Source organism: Babylonia areolata, chromosome 26 (assembly GCF_041734735.1).
Source record: "Babylonia areolata isolate BAREFJ2019XMU chromosome 26, ASM4173473v1, whole genome shotgun sequence".
In the NCBI taxonomy this organism is placed as follows: Eukaryota; Metazoa; Mollusca; class Gastropoda; order Neogastropoda; family Buccinidae; genus Babylonia; species Babylonia areolata.
In genome coordinates, this window is record NC_134901.1 from 39642588 (window position 1) to 39661101 (window position 18514).

An 18514-nucleotide genomic window follows, 5' to 3' on the forward strand; every position below is an offset into this window, starting at 1 on the left:
TGACAACTTTCAAACACTGGCATATGTTCATTTTACATCAACAGCAAGCAGTTGAATACCCTTCCAAAGTTCCCATGAACCTTTTGTTTGGAGAGGGTCTTTCCGTTTTAATTCTTACTCTACAACTCTTTCTCTTAACAATGTTCTCACATCCATCATGCACACACACATATACACAAATAAAATAAAAAAAGGAGGAAAAAAACTAAAAAAACCCAGCAGACACAAGATATGGAGGCAACGACTCACATGGATCACGAAAAAAAAACAACCAAAAAAGCCACATGCACGCACACAGAAACACCTGAATCGTTCCACCACTGTCGACGACGATGTTTCCATTTCCACACACCTACCCCACCCCCCCACACACACACACTCATCTTCCCCCCGACCATCATCCCCCACACCCCCTTCACCCTCGGAGGAATCACCAGCACCAGCACCACAGCCAACCATTCACCAACAGAATCACCTGAACATCATGACGCTGGGAGACTGGTACATGACCATGTAGGCATCGCACAGCAGACGACGCATGTGCTCGGGCAGGGAGCGGTCGTCTCCCATTTTGAGGATGTGCTCAAAGTTGTTCTCCGACAGCCACTGGGACAGCTCCGGCACGTGCTGCACCTCAGGGATGTTGTAGCCGCCCTGCTCCCCTGGAGAAACACATCACCCACATTATTAACCTGTTGGGTGTTGTAGCATGCTGGGTAAAGGGTGCAGATTTTTCCGATCTCCCAGGTCAACATATGCGCAGACCTGCTTGTGCCAGAACCTCCTTTGTGTGTATATGCAAACAGAAGATTAAATACACTCGTTAAAGAGTCCTGTAATCCATGTCAGCGTTCGGTGGGTTATGGAAACGAGAACATACCCAGCATGCACACCTCCAAAAACGGAGAATGGCTACCTACATGGCGGGGTTAAAACGGTCATACATGTAAAAGCCCACTCGTGTACATACAAGTGGGAGTTGCAGCCCACAAACGAAGAAGAAGAACCCCTTGGATGTGGTAGCCGCCCTGCTCCCCTAGAGGAACGCATCATCCACGGGTGTTCACTCTCTCTGGATGATGGGCCCCGATCAAAGCCAAAAACATACCAATTTGCCTTGGGAAAATTTGTTCACACATGCACATGAGTAACAGGTGTGCGCACACATACACACACACACACCTACTTAGCGATCTGATCTTACCAAAAGAATTACAACCAAAGGCTGGCGAAATTTGTTCACAAGTATTTCTTTTCATAACATGTTCATGTTCTATTGCGTCTTATAAAGTTTAAAGGTTTTATGACAATACAATATTCTACTCTAATCTATTCCATTCACACACACACACACACACACACACACGCAGAGAAGAAAAAAAGCCCCACCCACCCATACGATCAGCCATGAAGTCCACACACACACACACACACAGAAAAAAAAAAAGCCCCACCCACCCATACGATCAGCCATGGAGTCCACACACACACACACACATGCACGCGCACACACACACACACACACACACAGAGAAAAAAAAGAACCCACCTACCCATACAATCAGCCATGGAGTCCACACACACACACACACACTCAAACACACAGAGAAGAAAAAAAAAAAGCCCCACCCACCCATACGATCAGCCATGGAGTCGAAGAAGACCCAGGGGGCGTCCTTCCCTTTGCCGCACTTGACGAAGGACACATAGTGGCTGGTCTGGATGCACACCACAGCAAACAGCTCCATCTTCTCCCGCGGGAGCTGAACGTCCAGGGGCCCCATCGACTCCCCGTTCTGCCGACCCCCTCCTCCCCCAACCCCACCACCTCCCCCACCCTCCTCCTGCATCTTGGCGTAGCGGGTGATGAACTCTGGGGGCACCAGCAGGGGTGTGGGGTTGTGCCCTTGGCGCTTCTTGTGCTGGTGCGACTGCCGTTCAGAATGGTGGAAAAATAAATGTTACTGATTTAATAAAAAAATCATTTTTCAAGTGTGTGTGTGTGTGTGTGTGTAAGACAGAAAAGGAAGAAGAGGGAATGTTTCATCTATCTGTGTGTTTGAGAATGAATGAATGAATGAATGAATGAATCTTTATTTTCCAACGGTGAAGATATTAGCACTCTGGCCGACTTACACATCTGCCGTTGTTCTAAGAGACACACAAACATGTACGCATATAAATGTAGTTATACTGAATACTTAATACATGTATAATGTACGAGTTTGAGAGCAAGAGAAAGAGAGACAGAGCAAGAGGGAATCAGTGTTTGTGAGTGTGTGTTTGTGAGTGTGTGTGTGTGTGTGTGTGTGTGTGTGTGTGTGTGTGTGTGTGTGTGTGTTGTTTGTGTCTGTGTTTGCGTCCAAGAGTATGTGTACACAAGCTTGTTTGAGTAGGGTATGCCATGTATCTATAACTTTTATTGACTTTCCAGTTTTGGAGGTGTTAGCGTTGGCTGCACTATTATCATTCTTTTTAGAAGTAACAGTAGTAGTAGGAGTAGTGGGAGTAGTGGTAGCTACAGTAGCAGCAGTAACAAGCTGGTCAGGCCAGAAATACACAAACACGAAACACATCCAGGCACAGAGGGACCAATCCCTCCCACCACCCACCTCCCCGACCTCACGGCGCTAACCGCGGGGCCAAAGGCGTACCTTTTTGATGCACTGCTCACAGAAGGCGGTGGTGTTGAGACCTTGCCCGTGCTGTTGGTAACAGGTTCGGCACTCAAAGGTGGCCAGCGCCCCACACACAATGCACTCCCGGATACCTGCAAAGTTCAGACACCACAGCTCCTCTTCGTCAGCACGCAAAAGAGTAAGTCGGGTCGGGGTGGGGGGGGAGTTTTTGACTCACTTGTGTAAACAAAGTTAGTCTATGTTTTAACCCGGTGTTCGGTTGTCTGTGTGTGTGTGTGTGTGTGTGTGTGTGTCCGTGTGTCTGTGTGTCCGTGGTAAACTTTAACATTGACATTTTCTCTGCAAATACTCAGTTGACACCAAATTTGGCATAAAAATAGGAAAAATTCAGTTCTTTCCAGTCATCTTGTTTAAAACAATATTGCACCTCTGGGATGGGCACAAAAAAAAAATTAAAAAAAGAAGCCTAATTATTTGCAAACTGCATTTACTGTTACATTTATATTTTTTGTATTCTCTGAACTTGGCACTTTGACCTCTTATTCTGACCCAACAACAAGAGGAGTCATTATTATCATTTTTTGTTCAAACAGGAACTTCTTTTGCTAAGCATGGAATTTTTATTTATTTTGCAAACGTTTTGGTGCAGATAGTAAAAAAGGGAAATTACTCTGTAATTAATGCCAGGGGACTTAATTTATCACAAGTATGTCTTGAACGCCTTGCCTCTCTTGTTGTTTTTGTGATTATTTTCCCTATACATTGATGTCAACTGTAAGTGCCGTGGGCCCCAATAGACTCCCGGCAAACACACACAGCTCTCCTCGTCAACGGGTGAAAGGATGAATGTTAGGGAGGGGTTGGGGTGTGGAGAGGTTTGTTTTGATTTTGTGACCATTTTCCCTCCATACTAATGTTAACTGTCAGTGCTCTTGGCCCGAATGCGCTCACAGGTACCTGGCCACACACATACATACAGCTCTTCTTCGTCTACAGGTGAAAGAATGAATACGTTGGGGAGGGGGGAGGAGGGAGGGGGAAAGGTTTGTTTCGTTTTTGTATCTATTTTCCCTCCGTGTTGATGTCAACTGTTAGCGCTTTGGGCCACTGTGCGTTTGTACGGCACACGTTACTGCCTTGCCTCGTTTTGTGTTGTAATCCATGTCTCTTCGTCCTCAAGGCGTGCATGTAACTTTGTACTATCATTTGCTTGAAGCTCTTTGTTTGCAACTGTAGCCATACAACATCATACTCTTGTACACGCAGTAACACAGGCACTGAATGACATGGTTGTGCATGTAAGTGCAGACACACACACACACACACGCTCACACAAACACCACACACACTAACATGTACGCACGCATACACACACACTATCGCAACACACACAAACACACACACACACAGTCTCAAAAGCAGTTACCAGTCTCCAAGATGTCTGTGATGTCCAGTTCCAAGCTGGGAATAATGCGACCATACATTTTGTAGTCTTTACCAAAGCGCGGCATCTGAAGAATCAAACACGATGGGACCTGGCAGACAGAAGAGAAGAGTTCTAAGCTTTACACTCTGAACGCTTAACCCTTTAACTGCTGTCAATGAGTATGAACATCAGTGAAGAGCTGTCCCCTCACTGTGATAAAGCACAGCTTACAGGTCAGGATATCAGTCACCACTCTTTATTATGACTTCTTTCTCTTGGGATTGCAATACACACACACACACACACATTCTCTCTCCCTTTTGCAGCCTTCCCACCTGAATGTCCCCCATCCCTCCTCCACACATTTTCCTTTTTAAAGTTTGTGTTCAAAACAGTTCCCCCTGTATAATCTTTTTGGGGTCCTAAATGAAATAAATATCTCAATTCATATTCCACAAGGACTGAAACAAAAGTGGGTGAATTGATCTGTTATTTAGATTTTACATTTGGATGGATCAGTCTTTTTCTAACCTTGGTTTAATTTACCTTTGGACATTATTTCAGGTTTCTCTTCCACTAGTTTTACAATTTGACAGGCAGTCAAGCCCTGAAACAGTCCCTTTGTGGTCCGCAGGGCTTTAACTCACTCAGTACGGCCAGTCCTCTCTTCTCCTCTACACAGACCCCTCGGATGTCCAGTGGGTGTCTGAATGACCCAACCTTTAGCTTCCATCGTCAGAACTGTGGTATTCTTTGTCAACATTCACCTCTTCAGTGTAAGAGCCTTCCGCTTGCAATATTTTGATGATGGTAATTGGGGTGAAACGCTGTTAACGTCGTCTCTTTCGCCGTTCGTATGGAGAGAGTTAAAACAACATGATCTGATTTGAGTTTTAAACAGGTGGTGAAATGCAAAATAAGGGGCAAGTGGATATGCAGACTAAAACATGCAAACCAGTAAACAGCAACCCAGCCAACAGCGCCATCTGTACTCACCTCTTTTAACTTGACGTGGCCTTGCAGGAAGGACAACTCCACCAGTATCTGTGTCGTTGGCAACAGCAACTTTTCATCTTTTTCAATGAACAGCTGGTAAAAATAGGTATGTTCTCCGGAACTGAAAAACGAACATATAAACTGTATTCATATGTGAAACTCAGTTGAAATTACTATATCTTTTTAAGCAAGAATAATGTTGCGCAAAGTGCAACTGCTTGTTTACATTTTCTGATGATTTCACAGAGTTTTTCCTACAATTCTAGAACTGAATATGAATAAGTTACATAGTGTTATATAAAGACATAGATTAGTAGAAAAGTGTCACGCATTCTGTGGTGATATAACCACATTACCTCTATTTACACATCTGTGCCCGTGTGCACATGTGCATGTGTGTTCATCAAGATGATTCCCCAGTTCAGTTGAAAACACACTTCCACTATCCCAATCATCTTATTGACTAATGTGTTTATTGCTTGAACTTGTAAAGTTGAAGTTTGTATTTACTGGATATGTGTAAACGATGAACGTATGTAATGTTTCAATGCCCCCAGGGGCCACACGAAATAATCTCCTTGCCTTGCCGGCTGTGTGTATGTGCGTGTGCTTGTGTGTGCATATGCTTGTTTGTGCATGGTATGGTGTAACTGACGCATGCATACTTCTGAATGTACAACTTTCATCATAAATGCCACAAGCTGCCCATCTGAGGAGCTGGGAGGATCAGTCTGCATTACTATTATTATTTATCTTCTTGTTACTATCATAATATAATCATCATCATCATCATTATTACATTCATTATCATTCAATATTATTATTATTGTTGTTAACAACTAACAAGCTCTGCCCGTTTTGTGCGACAATACCTGCCCACTTCAGACAGTCCCACCCTTACCTTAGATGCAGCAGGGGGTCTGCCTTCATGATTTCAGACAGCAGAGCGCTGAGAAACTCTTCAGGATCTGCACACATCACAAAAAAAAAAAAAGAAAAAAAAAAAAGAGAATATACACCACTGACAGGATTCCCACACACATTACGACCAAACAAAAGTCTATACTTTCTGGAACATGGAACATACTCAGTCCGGTCTGGGAAAAGTCTTGGGAGGGACGCTCACTCAGTCTGACTCCGCGACTAAGCCATTATTGCCGTTAGTAGGGGGCTTAGTAGGTGGTGTCCTCAGTACGTTAAAACAGAACAGGCACCACTGAACACCACCGAAGTGACTCAGCAGCAGTGCAGGGTCTCCTCTGGTGTGTGGCCTCCTGGCGACCTAACATCAATGGTTCCCTGTGGACTGCTGATGCTGGAACTGCGACGGACGAACCCGGGTGTGGCCGTGAGTGGGGGAATCTAAATGAGCGGTGTGGGAGTAATGCCACTGAAACGGTGCAGATGATGGGGCAGCAAAAAAAAAAGAAAAAAGAAAAAAGTCTTGAGAAAGTATCTAGACTCTTCAGTTCTGTCTTTCAGTAACAGAACTGAACTGGAAAGTCTATACTTTCTCGAGAATTTTTTTCCAAACCAGACTGTGTATGTTCCATACCAATCCCAAACGCCAAACAGAATCAAAAATTTGATTGCTCTACCACTGATGAAAGAGACCGGTGGATATTGCGGTATCAGTGTTTCAATTTTCACCACTTTTGGGTGTGTTTTTTTCTATCAATGCTCTTTGTTGAATGGTACTGGTCAAGTGCTTCACAAGACTTCCCAAACTTTGCAGCTCTTGAAATGGTTCTCTCATGGGTTTTTTTCCAAAACCCTTCCAGACTTCTATGACTGAAAAACACAGGAGAGAGAGAGAGAGGGAGAGAGAGAGAGAGGAAGATAGAGAGAAAGAGATAGTGAGAGAAGAAGACAGAGAGAGGAAGACAGAGAAAGAAAGAGGGAGTTTGAGAGAGAGGAAGACAAAGAGAAAGAGAGAGAGAGGGAGAAAGATATCATCAGAGAGACCAAGAAAAAGCATATGAGCATGGACAAAGATGGTCTCCGGCAGGTAAAATGAAAACAGATAACAAGCACACAAAAAACATGTCAAACAAAAAGAAACAGTCTCTCCAAACGGCCTAACCAGTGCAATGTGTTTATGTATGGATCAAGCTTCTGCTCTTCCATTTTTTGGGTGTGTTTTTTTCCTTCTAATTTCCTAGTTTTTTTTCTGTGTTTTTTTTGGGGGGGGGGGGTGGGGGCAGGGGGGATGGGGTGCTGGGGGAGGAGGGGGGAAGCCGATGTGATGCAGCGTATCTGGTACCTTTTTCTTCTCCCATCATTCCCGGTATCGTTCCCAGCTTGTCCAACAGTTCTCGCAGCCTCAGCACTTTGTCTGCTCTGACGTAGTGGAAACTGCAACGTTTCAAAAGAAAAGGTGAACACGTGCGCGCGCACACGCACATACACACACACATGCGCAAGTACACATTCATGTGCCCACACAAGCACACACACAGTCAATCATAAAAACATGGAAATTTTTTTTGGTTTAAAAAATCAAAACAGAAACAAAAATAAAAAATCAAATCAATGAAAATAAACAAAATAAAAATATAGGTATTGATAATGACAGACACTATTTTCATAGCCCTTTCTCACACTCTCACTCACTCACACACATACACACGCACATGGTTATGCTGGTGATCAGGCATCTACCTAGCAGATTAGCTGAAATTGGTTTGTCTAAACACAGTGACAATCCTTGAGAAACTGAAACTAACACCCCCCCCCCTCCCCCCCCTCTCTGAAAACCAACTGGAATTCACCACCTCAGAAGTCCATAAAAAAATTTTAAAAAAAGGGAAAGAAAGAATAAAAACCACCAAAACTTCACAAACTCAAAAATCTCCTCCCCATCAAAAATAAACTTATGCTACAAGCTGGAACTCATCTCCTGAGAAGGTCCATGAAAACTCCCCCCAAAACTTCACAAACACGTAAATCTCCTTCTCCCCCTCAAACAACAACAACAACAACAAAAACCCACAGATGGAACTCACCTCCTTAGCAGGTCCAGGAAATACCCCCCACGAAACATTTATGAACACAAAAATCTCCTCCTCAAAGAAACAACAACACCAAATCTCAGCACAAAAAAGAAAAAAGAAAGAAAAGAAAAAACTTTATCCCACGCCCCCCAAAAAACAACCCCCCCCCCCCCCCCCCCCCCCCACCGCCCCCAGAAAAAAAAACCTTATCCCACTAAGTTGGATCTCACCTCCAAAAGCAAGTCCATGAACTCCCCCACCCCCCGAAAAAAAACTTTAAAAAGGCAAAATCTCCTTAACTCTCTCCATACAGACAGCGAAAGAGAAGACGTTAACAGCGTTTCACCCCAATTACCACCATCAAAATATTGCAAGTGGAAGGCTCTCATACTGAAGGTGAATATTGACAAAGAATACCACAATTCTGACGACGGAAGCTAAAGGTTGGGTCACTGAGACACCCACTGGACATCCGAGGGGTTTGTGTAGAGGAGAAGAGAGGACTGGCCGTACTGAGTGAGTTAAAAAAAAAAACAACCTCCAAAACCTGATCCCACACAGCAGGCACTCACCTCCTGAGGGGGTTCACGATGCCCTCCTTCAGCACCTTCTGCACCAGCTGCTGGTCCGGGGAGGAGCCGGGCAGCGGGGGCTTGTTGAAGATGAAGTCGAAGACAGTGGTGAAGTAGAACATGGACAGGAGCGTGGCGTCCAGGTAGCACGAGTTGTGGTGGCCCTGGATGCCCCGCTGCTTGCCGCACACCACCGTCAGCTCCTCAGGGGAGTACACCTCCGGCGGGCTGACATCCCCTGCGATGTCCGGCGTCTCCCTCGTCCCGAACTCTGCCGTCACACAAGAGTGTTGGCGAAAAAAAAATTCAGACAAAACACACACAAACTCACACATAAAAATATGAAGAAGAAAAAGATTGAACGAACTGACTAATAAACTTTTTTAAAATTCAATTTTCTAATGAGGGAAGTGGAACAAGCATGCAAATGCTGTTTTACATCCAGCCTTCAGGGCAAACAGAAGAAGATGAAGCCACCAAGGGGAAGTGGTTAGGTTAAAAAAAAGATTAACTCTCTCCATACGAACGGCGAAAGAGATGACGTTAACAGCGTTTCACCACAAATACCATCATCAAAATATTGCAAGTGGAAGGCTCTTATACTGAAGAGGTGAATGGTGACAAAGAACACCACAATTCTGACGACGGAAGCTAAAGGCTGGGTCATTCAGACACCCAATGGACATCCGAGGGGTCTGTGTAGAGGAGAAGAGAGGACTGGCCGTACTGAGTGAGTTAAGAAAAAGTCTCCTAGCCTTTTACAACAATTGGGGCAGTGAATTAATATCCATTCTGTCTAGGGCTTGGCATAAAAAGTAGGGGCCTGACCCTCTCCTACCATTTTAACCTTCCCCAAACGAAGTCAGATACCCACGTGAAGTGGTTCCTACAGGGTACAACACCATGCTGAAACAGGGCCTTCAACCCTGATCATCAGTGATCACAAGTCCAATACGTAACTGGTTCTGGCACGGCACCTCCCAAGTAGTTTGCATCATGAATTGATGCCCGAGAGGACGTGGGTTTGAGACCCATCAGAGGTGGTGTTTTTTCAGCAAAAGGCCAGCTCCTACCCAGAGCTGACTGTGCTGTGAACTCAAATGGGAAGATAGGGGCCTGTGAAAGAGGGAGATGAAGGCAAAAAAAACCCCCAAAGTTTTCAATTTCAGTATCAGTAGCTCAAGGAGGCGTCACTGCGTTCGGACAAATCCATATACGCTACACAACATCTGCCAAGCAGATGCCTGACCAGCAGCATAACCCAACGCGCTTAGGCCTCGAGAAAAAAACCAACCAAACAAACAAAAAACCCCAAACCAACCCAGCAAAAAAAAAACCATGGACTGACAACTATGCAGAATGGACAGGAAAACCATTTGGAGAGACCAAGGCTTTTAACACACAACCCACAGACCTTGAGGAATCTGGTGAACAGTTCTTTCGTGCAGTGCTTCAATGACTCTTCAGAGCTGAGGGAGAAGAATTCTACATGCTGACTGGTTTTATTGCCACAGCTGATCAATCATGTGATGGAATGATTCAAGAAGTATATATATATATATAAAGGCCACTATCTGATTACCTTTGCCTTTATTGATAGGCTGATTGATGTAATGGTGGATTAGTTAACTGATGGTTTGATCAAATGATGAGTTGGTTGATTAGTCATCAATTTAATTGGTTGGTATATTGTGAATAATGGGTTTGTTGGTCTGGTTAATTACCAGTTTGTTTGTATCATTTCTTTAAAAAAATGAATGAGTGTGTGACTGAGTGAATGGCTGCTCAGTTGGCTGAATGAATGAATGGTCAGTACTGATGTCAACCAAAGTTCTAAATCATCACCAGACTGGTGAATGATGTTGGCATATTGTTAGTCTTTAACCCCTCCACTGCTGAACCCTGGCGAAATAAGATCACAGTGGCATGAGTTTGAAATGTATTTACTACTTTTTGTGTACATTATCACTAAGGTAATTAATTCTGCCAACCAAAAGTAACGCCATCCGAAAAGGAAGATGTCCAAACATAAAAAAGTAACTGTCGCTGTAAGTCTGAACTTCTCTCAAGGAAGTGAGAGTTCTTTGTCAGCAGCAGTAAAGGGGTTAATCTCTTGCTGCTATCACCTCATCAATGCATTGGTTTATACAAAATTAAATCGGAATGCACAAATTATATAATACATATCACTTATGAAACACAGAGCAGCAACAGCATTACAGCCTGTCCACTGGTCTATTCATAAACCCAATGAGGTTGGATAAACGAACAGATGGAAGGAAGGAATGAGTAATGGATGAGGAGAGGAGGGAGATGATCAACTGTTCAAAGAATCAATGTTTTGAAGGTTCAACGCTTTGAAGGTTCCATTCTTAGTTGACTTTTTTTTCTCCCCAGTACTTGTCAGATACATATTGTATCATTATGGTTTATTCAGTTGATAGATACCTTGCCTGACTGGTTGGTCGGTCAGCTGATTGAGTAGTTGGTTATGTTTTGGTTGACTGATTTTCCAATGATAAAACAATTGACTGGCCTTTTGACTGACTGGTGGGTGCTGGAACTGATGATTTAATCAGACAGCTGGTTTACTTCATTTCACCAGACAACTGATTCACAATGTTTAAACTGATATTTTCTGTTTTACTTCTACCTTTCGTTGTTTTGTTTGATTCAGTATTGTCCATGCAATTTATTTTTGTACTTCATTTTTTCTAGTTTGTCAGAATTTCAGACAACAATTCTAATGTGTTTTGTTTGGCGGTGGTGGTGGTGGTTGTTTGGAGGGGCTGGGGGTAATATCTTATTGATGACTCACTATATAATTATGATTTTTACAGCTGATTCAAAAGGATGGAACATGAACTGAAATGCAACAGATGAGTTAAAGATGAACCCCCTGAAAGGTTCAGACTTGACCAATACATCTGCGCTCACTCAATGTGAATACTCCACACAGTGCATATATATATCACACACACACACACACACACACACACACACACATATTTCTCTCAGACATATTTTCATGCACTCATACTCACTCATTCCATGTGTGCCATCATAACAAACAAGCAGAAGACCGGCTAGAGCTCAGCGTAGGAAAGCAGGACCCAATCTTCTCGTTCCATCATTTTAACCCTCCCAAATCAAAGTCAAGTACCCATTCACAGCCAGGTTAAGTGAGAGAAACTGCAGTACAGTGCCTCTGTTTTAACCCTCCCAAATCAAAGTCAAGTACCCATTCACAGCCGGGTGGAGTGAGGGAAACTGCAGTACAGTGCCTCTGTTTTAACCCTCCCAAATCAAAGTCAAGTACCCATTCACAGTTGGGTGGAGTGAGGGAAACTGCAGTACAGTGCCTCTGTTTTAACACTCCAAAATCAAAGTCAAGTACCCATTCACAGCTGGTTTAAGTGAGAGAAACTGGAGAACATTGCATCTGTTTTAACCCTCCCAAATCAAAGTCAAGTACCCATTCACAGCTGGGTGGAGTGAGGGAAACTGCAGTACACTGCCCCTGTTTTAACCCTCCCAAATCAAAGTCAAGTACCCATTCACAGCTGGGTGGAGTGAGAGAAACTGCAGTACAGTGCCTCTGTTTTAACCCTCCCAAATCAAAATCAAGTACCCATTCACAGCTGGGTGGAGTGAGGGAAACTGCAGTACAGTGCCTCTGTTTTAACCCTCCCAAATCAAAGTCAAGTACCCATTCACAGTTGGGTGGAGTGAGGGAAACTGCAGTACAGTGCCTCTGTTTTAACACTCCAAAATCAAAGTCAAGTACCCATTCACAGCTGGTTTAAGTGAGAGAAACTGGAGAACATTGCATCTGTTTTAACCCTCCCAAATCAAAGTCAAGTACCCATTCACAGCTGGGTGGAGTGAGGGAAACTGCAGTATAGTGCCTCTGTTTTAACCCTCCCAAATCAAAGTCAAGTTCCCATTCACAGCCAGGTTAAGTGAGAGAAACTGCAGTACACTGCCTCTGTTTTAACCCTCCCAAATCAAAGTCAAGTACCCATTCACAGTCGGGTGTAGTGAGGGAAACTGCAGTATAGTGCCTCTGTTTTAACCCTCCCAAATCAAAGTCAAGTTCCCATTCACAGCTGGGTGGAGTGAGGGAAACTGGAGAACACTGCCTCTGTTTTAACCCTCCCAAATCAAAGTCAAGTACCCATTCACAGCCAGGTTAAATGAGAGAAACTGGGGAACATTGCCTCTGTTTTAACCCTCCCAAATCAAAGTCAAGTACCCATTCACAGCCAGGTTAAATGAGAGAAACTGGGGAACACTGCCTCTGTTTTAACCCTCCCAAATCAAAGTCAAATACCCATTCACAGCTGGGTGGAGTGAGGGAAACTGCAGTACAGTGCCTCTGTTTTAACCCTCCCAAATCAAAGTCAAGTACCCATTCACAGTTGGGTGGAGTGAGGGAAACGGCAGTACAGTGCCTCTCTTTTGACACTCCCAAATCAAAGTCAAGTACCCATTCACAGCTGGGTGGAATGAGAGAAACTGCAGTACAGTGCCTCTGTTTTAACCCTCCTGAATCAAAGTCAAGTACCCATTCACAGCTGGGTGGAGTGAGGGAAACTGCAGTACAGTGCCTCTGTTTTAACCCTCCCAAATCAAAGTCAAGTACCCATTCACAGCTGGGTGGAGTGAGGGAAACTGCAGTACAGTGCCTCTGTTTTAACCCTCCCAAATCAAAGTCAAGTACCCATTCACAGCTGGGTGGAATGAGGGAAACTGCAGTACAGTGCCTCTGTTTTAACCCTCCCAAATCAAAGTCAAGTACCCATTCACAGCTGGGTGGAGTGAGGGAAACTGCAGTACAGTGCCTCTGTTTTAACACTCCAAAATCAAAGTCACGTACCCATTCACAGTTGGGTGGAGTGAGGGAAACTGCAGTACAGTGCCTCTGTTTTAACCCTCCCAAATCAAAGTCAAGTACCCATTCACAGCCAGGTTAAGTGAGAGAAACTGCAGAACAGTGCCTCTGTTTTAACCCTCCCAAATCAAAGTCAAGTACCCATTCACAGCTGGGTGGAGTGAGGGAAACTGCAGTACAGTGCCTCTGTTTTAACCCTCCCAAATCAAAGTCAAGTACCCATTCACAGCCAGGTTAAATGAGAGAAACTGGGGAACATTGCCTCTGTTTTAACCCTCCCAAATCAAAGTCAAGTACCCATTCACAGCTGGGTGGAGTGAGGGAAACTGCAGTATAGTGCCTCTGTTTTAACCCTCCCAAATCAAAGTCAAGTACCCATTCACAGCTGGGTGGAGTGAGGGAAACTGGAGAACACTGCCTCTGTTTTAACCCTCCCAAATCAAAGTCAAGTGCCCATTCACAGCTGGGTGGAGTGAGAGAAACTGGAGAACACTGCCTCTGTTTTAACCCTCCCAAATCAAAGTCAAGTACCCATTCACAGCTGGGTGGAGTGAGGGAAACTGCAGTACAGTGCCTCTGTTTTAACCCTCCCAAATCAAAGTCAAGTACCCATTCACAGCCGGGTTAAGTGAGGGAAACTGCAGTACAGTGCCTCTGTTTTAACCCTCCCAAATCAAAGTCAAGTACCCATTCACACCAACTGGAGAAAAGCGCTTTTCCCATGGACACAATACCATGCCAAAACGGGGCCTTGAACCCTGATCACTGGTGAACGCTGGACCAGAAGTCGAACAGCTAACCAATTCTGCCACGGTGCCTCCTTAGGCCATAAAGATCAAACACTTGTTTTTGCACTGGATGCACCCCACTCAGTTCCTGACACTATCTCCATGGAGCCTGTGTTTTGTTTTGTTTTCACTATGGAAAAAAAGAATTGCACAAAACAGGTTTGACTAAAGTACAAAATGGGTTTCTACAAAAACAAGTTTACATGTTTTGACCTCCACCTTTTACAACACTGTAAAAGCAACTGCCACGCCTACTTCTTGGCTCCCTATGGAAAGACCTCCTCACCAAGCAGACCCACTTTTGACATATTCTTTTGGTTATGCAACTGTTAAAAATTGCTTTAATGTCATGTGAAACCCATTTATAAAAAGGAATGAGTATGAACAGAACAGAAAACAGCACAACTGTTATACCTCAGTAATGACAGAACATGACCACATTTCCTTTGAACAAATTCTTCAAACTGCAGACTTTTGAGAAGAAATCAGGTTTTATTCACAAAACTATGAAAAAGTCAAGCAACATGGCTGGATAGCAGGGAAAATTATAATAAGTAAAATATGATAAGAGGTGGACTAAAACTAAAAGAATCTTGGTAAAAGCTGACTTATATGAGATTAAATGTAAAACATACATACAGCTAAACATAAGCCTTGAAGGAAACTCAGCAACAAACAGGTAAAAATCACCTCTGGTTCAACTGCTGTGTTCTGTCACCAAAGGGAGAAAACTATGTCATGACATCTTTGTGAGGAAAAAAACAAAACAAAAACAACCCATACAAAAAGCTGTAACAAAAAGGCAAAACAAACATCTCTGTTGCGTTGAAACTAACATTCTATACAAAACACAAAAATTGTGATGAATGTTCAGTTCAGATAGTTCCAGATGACAAAAGTACACAAATAATAATACAAACTACCAAAAATAGTAAACAGAATTATTGCAGCAAATACGCCATAAAAAAAAATTCCTGAACTACTTCTTCAAATATCAATGTCTTTCTGTGTGAACATGATATTATTAGACAATGCAAGCACATCCACAACAGTCATATTTTGTCAAGAATAACAAGTAATAAAATATCAATACCTTTTTGTGTGAACATATTATTAGACAATGTTAGCACATCTACAACAATTACATATTGTTAAGAACAACAAGTAATGTTACAAAAATTTTAAAAAAAAATAAAATAAATAAATAAATAAACCCCCAAACACACACACACACAGGCACACGAAATTACTAATAAGTTTACTGTTATGTTCATGCAAACATGATATTACTCAATGTCAGCATATTCATAACAGTTACATGCTGTCAAGAGAACCGGTAAGGCTGAAAACAAAGAGGCACATTGAAGACAAACGCTCAAACTCAAACTCATCAATTAATCCACAGACATGACCACATGAACGAAACTGGCTACCCTGAATATAACGACCAGAAGTATCCCCAGTTTGTTGTGAAACAGGTGGTTCCCACAGACAGATGAGACAAAATTCTATACTATTTCCATACCTTTTCCAGACCAGACTGAATATTCTTCATGCCTATCACAAAGCCTGACCAAACAGAAAATCTGTCAACTTCGCTGCCAATGAAAGAGACAGGCAACTTCCATTTGAGGAACATATTATTTTCTTTTATTTTAGAGAGGAATGCTTATATACATCATACCGTCCCACGGACTGTGATTTTTACCACCTCACCCCTTCCACTAGACCTTGAGTGATGGTCTTGGTGTAAGTCTTTCGTATAAGACAAAAAAAACAAAAACAAGGTCCCATGTGCAACATGCACATAGCGAACGAAAAAGAACCTGGCAAAATCCAGTTGAAAAAGCTACCACTTTAGGTAGTAAAAGCAAATACGCTTGAAGACATGAAAAAAAAAAAAAAAAAAGGGGAGGGGGAGGGGGGTTGGGGGGGGTGTTAGTACTGCGCCAGTGCAATAAGCTCTCTCCCTGGGGAGAGCAGCGCGAATTTTACAAAGAATAATCTGCTGTGACAAAAAAGTAACAAAATACAGTACAAAACTACTCCAAAGTAGGGACAGCAGCCCAAATTTCACACAGGTGAAGATGCTATGATAATTAAAAAAAATTTTTAAAAAAGAAAAGAAAAGAAAAAGAAAAAAACAGAAGATATTCACACAAAATACATGTAAAGCATAACTGTAGCTTTCAATGACATGTTACATATTTGACAAGAATCAGTCTTGATTCCATTAAGTTGAAGTCTGCACCATAAGTAATGACAACTCTGTCCTGGCTCTTACATAATTACAGGCCTCTGCAGCAAAATGGAAAGAGAAGTTTGAAAGGTAACTGGACAGTAACAGCACAGGGATGTAACCCCCCCACCCCCCCCACACACACACCCACCCCACCCCTGACCCCCCTAAAAAAAAATCCTTACTTTTTCAGGACCAGACTGAAAATAAATGTCCGTACCAAACACAAAAGCCAAACTGAATAAAAAAAACCAACAACAACTGCTACACCCTTGACAAGAGATTGGCAGATATGTCAGTATCAATGTGGTGTTAACTGGACTTCACTGTTTTATAACACCACCATCGTTGAGCAAAGCAAGCACTGAAGACTGTTTTGTAAAACATCTAGCATCACTGTGTAATGACATATCTCAAGACATATTATGTACAAAAAAATTGGTGTTTTCCCCCCCCTCCACTCCATGATTACTTACGTTCTATTCAATATTCCAATTTGAAAATATGACTGCATTAACCAGATAAAGACAAGTTTACTCTTTCGTATCCACATGTGCTGATAATATATTCTGATGACATGCCGTGTATGATAAATAGCACCAACTGTTTCTCTGTGTCTTTTCCTTCCTTTCTGAGTTCCCTCTTTTTCTCTCCCTGTATGTCAAATCAGGTAAACATCAGGGAATTTCAACCAATTTTTTTTACATTTGTATTTGTTTTTTGTTTTTTTATCACAACAGATTTCTCTGTGTGAAATTTGGGTTGCTCTCCCCAGGGAGAGCACGTCGCTACATTACAGCGCCACCCATCTTTTTGTATTTTTTCCTGCATGCAGTTTTTTTATTTTGTTTTTCCTATCGAAGTGGATTTTTCTACAGAATTTTGCCAGGAACAACCCTTTTGTTGCCGTGGGTTCTTTTATGTGCGATAAGTGCATGCTGCACATGGGACCTCGGTTTATCGTCTCATCCAAATGACCAGCGACCAGACCACCACTCAAGGTCTAGTGGAGGGGGAGAAAATATTGGCGGCTGAGCCGTGATTCGAACCAGGGCGCTCAGATTCTCTCACTTCCTAGGTGGACGTGTTATCTCTAGGCCATCACTCCACATACTTCACTTACTTCAATTTAATTCATGTTGCTTTTAACTGTGCTGTACGCACTGCAGCCATTTATGAGGTTTTCACTTCCTCTCTGTGTATGTGTAAACAGTTAAATGAAATAGAATTTTCAGACAGGTCGAAACAGGGCCTCGAACCACTGATCACCTGTGAACGCTGGACCGTAAGTCCCAACGCCTGACCTACTCTACCATGGCGGTTCCTAGGACATGGCAAGGAAGATGGAAATACAAACCATAAACATACACCAGCAAAACAAACACCCAACCAACCAACCAAAAAATAACCAAACAACGAAATAACCAACAAAAACAACAACAACAACAAAAAACATATCACACACTTCCTTCCTGTGTTAGTCCAGTCAAAAAGTCTGAATTCAAACTACCGTAAAGTTCGGTCTATTGAGCGCACTGGTATATAAGCCGCACCCACTAAATTTTGGAAAAAAATGAACTTTATACATAAGCCGCATTGGCTTATAAACTGCACTTATTTCTGGTACCGGAACACATACTGATACTACAGAAAAGCTGTCAATACTGTAGGTTATAAAATAAACACAGCGGGAACAACACAAAGAAAAGCAAGCGAAAATACTGCTGGTGCCACAAAAAAACAAACAAACCCACAATGAAAATAAGATCCATAATTTAGGGATAGTCACAATTATTCAACGTCATCCTGCTCACTGAATCCACTGAAATCTTCGTCTTCAGTGTCCGAATTGAAGAGAACCAGCACAGCTTCCTCCGCCATCTTGTCACCGACTTCAGCCTCGCTTTCACTTCATGAACATGAAGGTGGAGGTCGCTGCTGGTTCGCCGCTTGCATTGTCATCTGCT

The 18514-nt window shown here is 42.9% G+C and overlaps 1 protein-coding gene across 2 annotated transcripts in view; it reads right to left on the bottom strand.

Annotated features, from left to right (window-relative positions):
* Positions 1-386: 386 nt before the first annotated feature.
* Positions 387-18514, bottom strand: part of LOC143300216 (ubiquitin carboxyl-terminal hydrolase CYLD-like) — a 35466-nt gene continuing 17338 nt past the window's right edge. Inside the window, exons 7-14 of one of the 2 annotated variants that reach the window (XM_076613783.1) lie at positions 8627-8897; positions 7325-7416; positions 5963-6029; positions 5062-5182; positions 4066-4174; positions 2655-2770; positions 1634-1931; positions 387-662 (exon numbers count right to left, since the gene is read on the bottom strand). In XM_076613783.1, coding sequence (XP_076469898.1) covers positions 472-662; positions 1634-1931; positions 2655-2770; positions 4066-4174; positions 5062-5182; positions 5963-6029; positions 7325-7416; positions 8627-8897 — 1265 coding nt within the window. In that variant the 3' untranslated portion in view covers positions 387-471. The remainder of the gene's footprint in view (positions 663-1633; positions 1932-2654; positions 2771-4065; positions 4175-5061; positions 5183-5962; positions 6030-7324; positions 7417-8626; positions 8898-18514) is intronic. The other variant, XM_076613784.1, reaches the window with a different exon arrangement.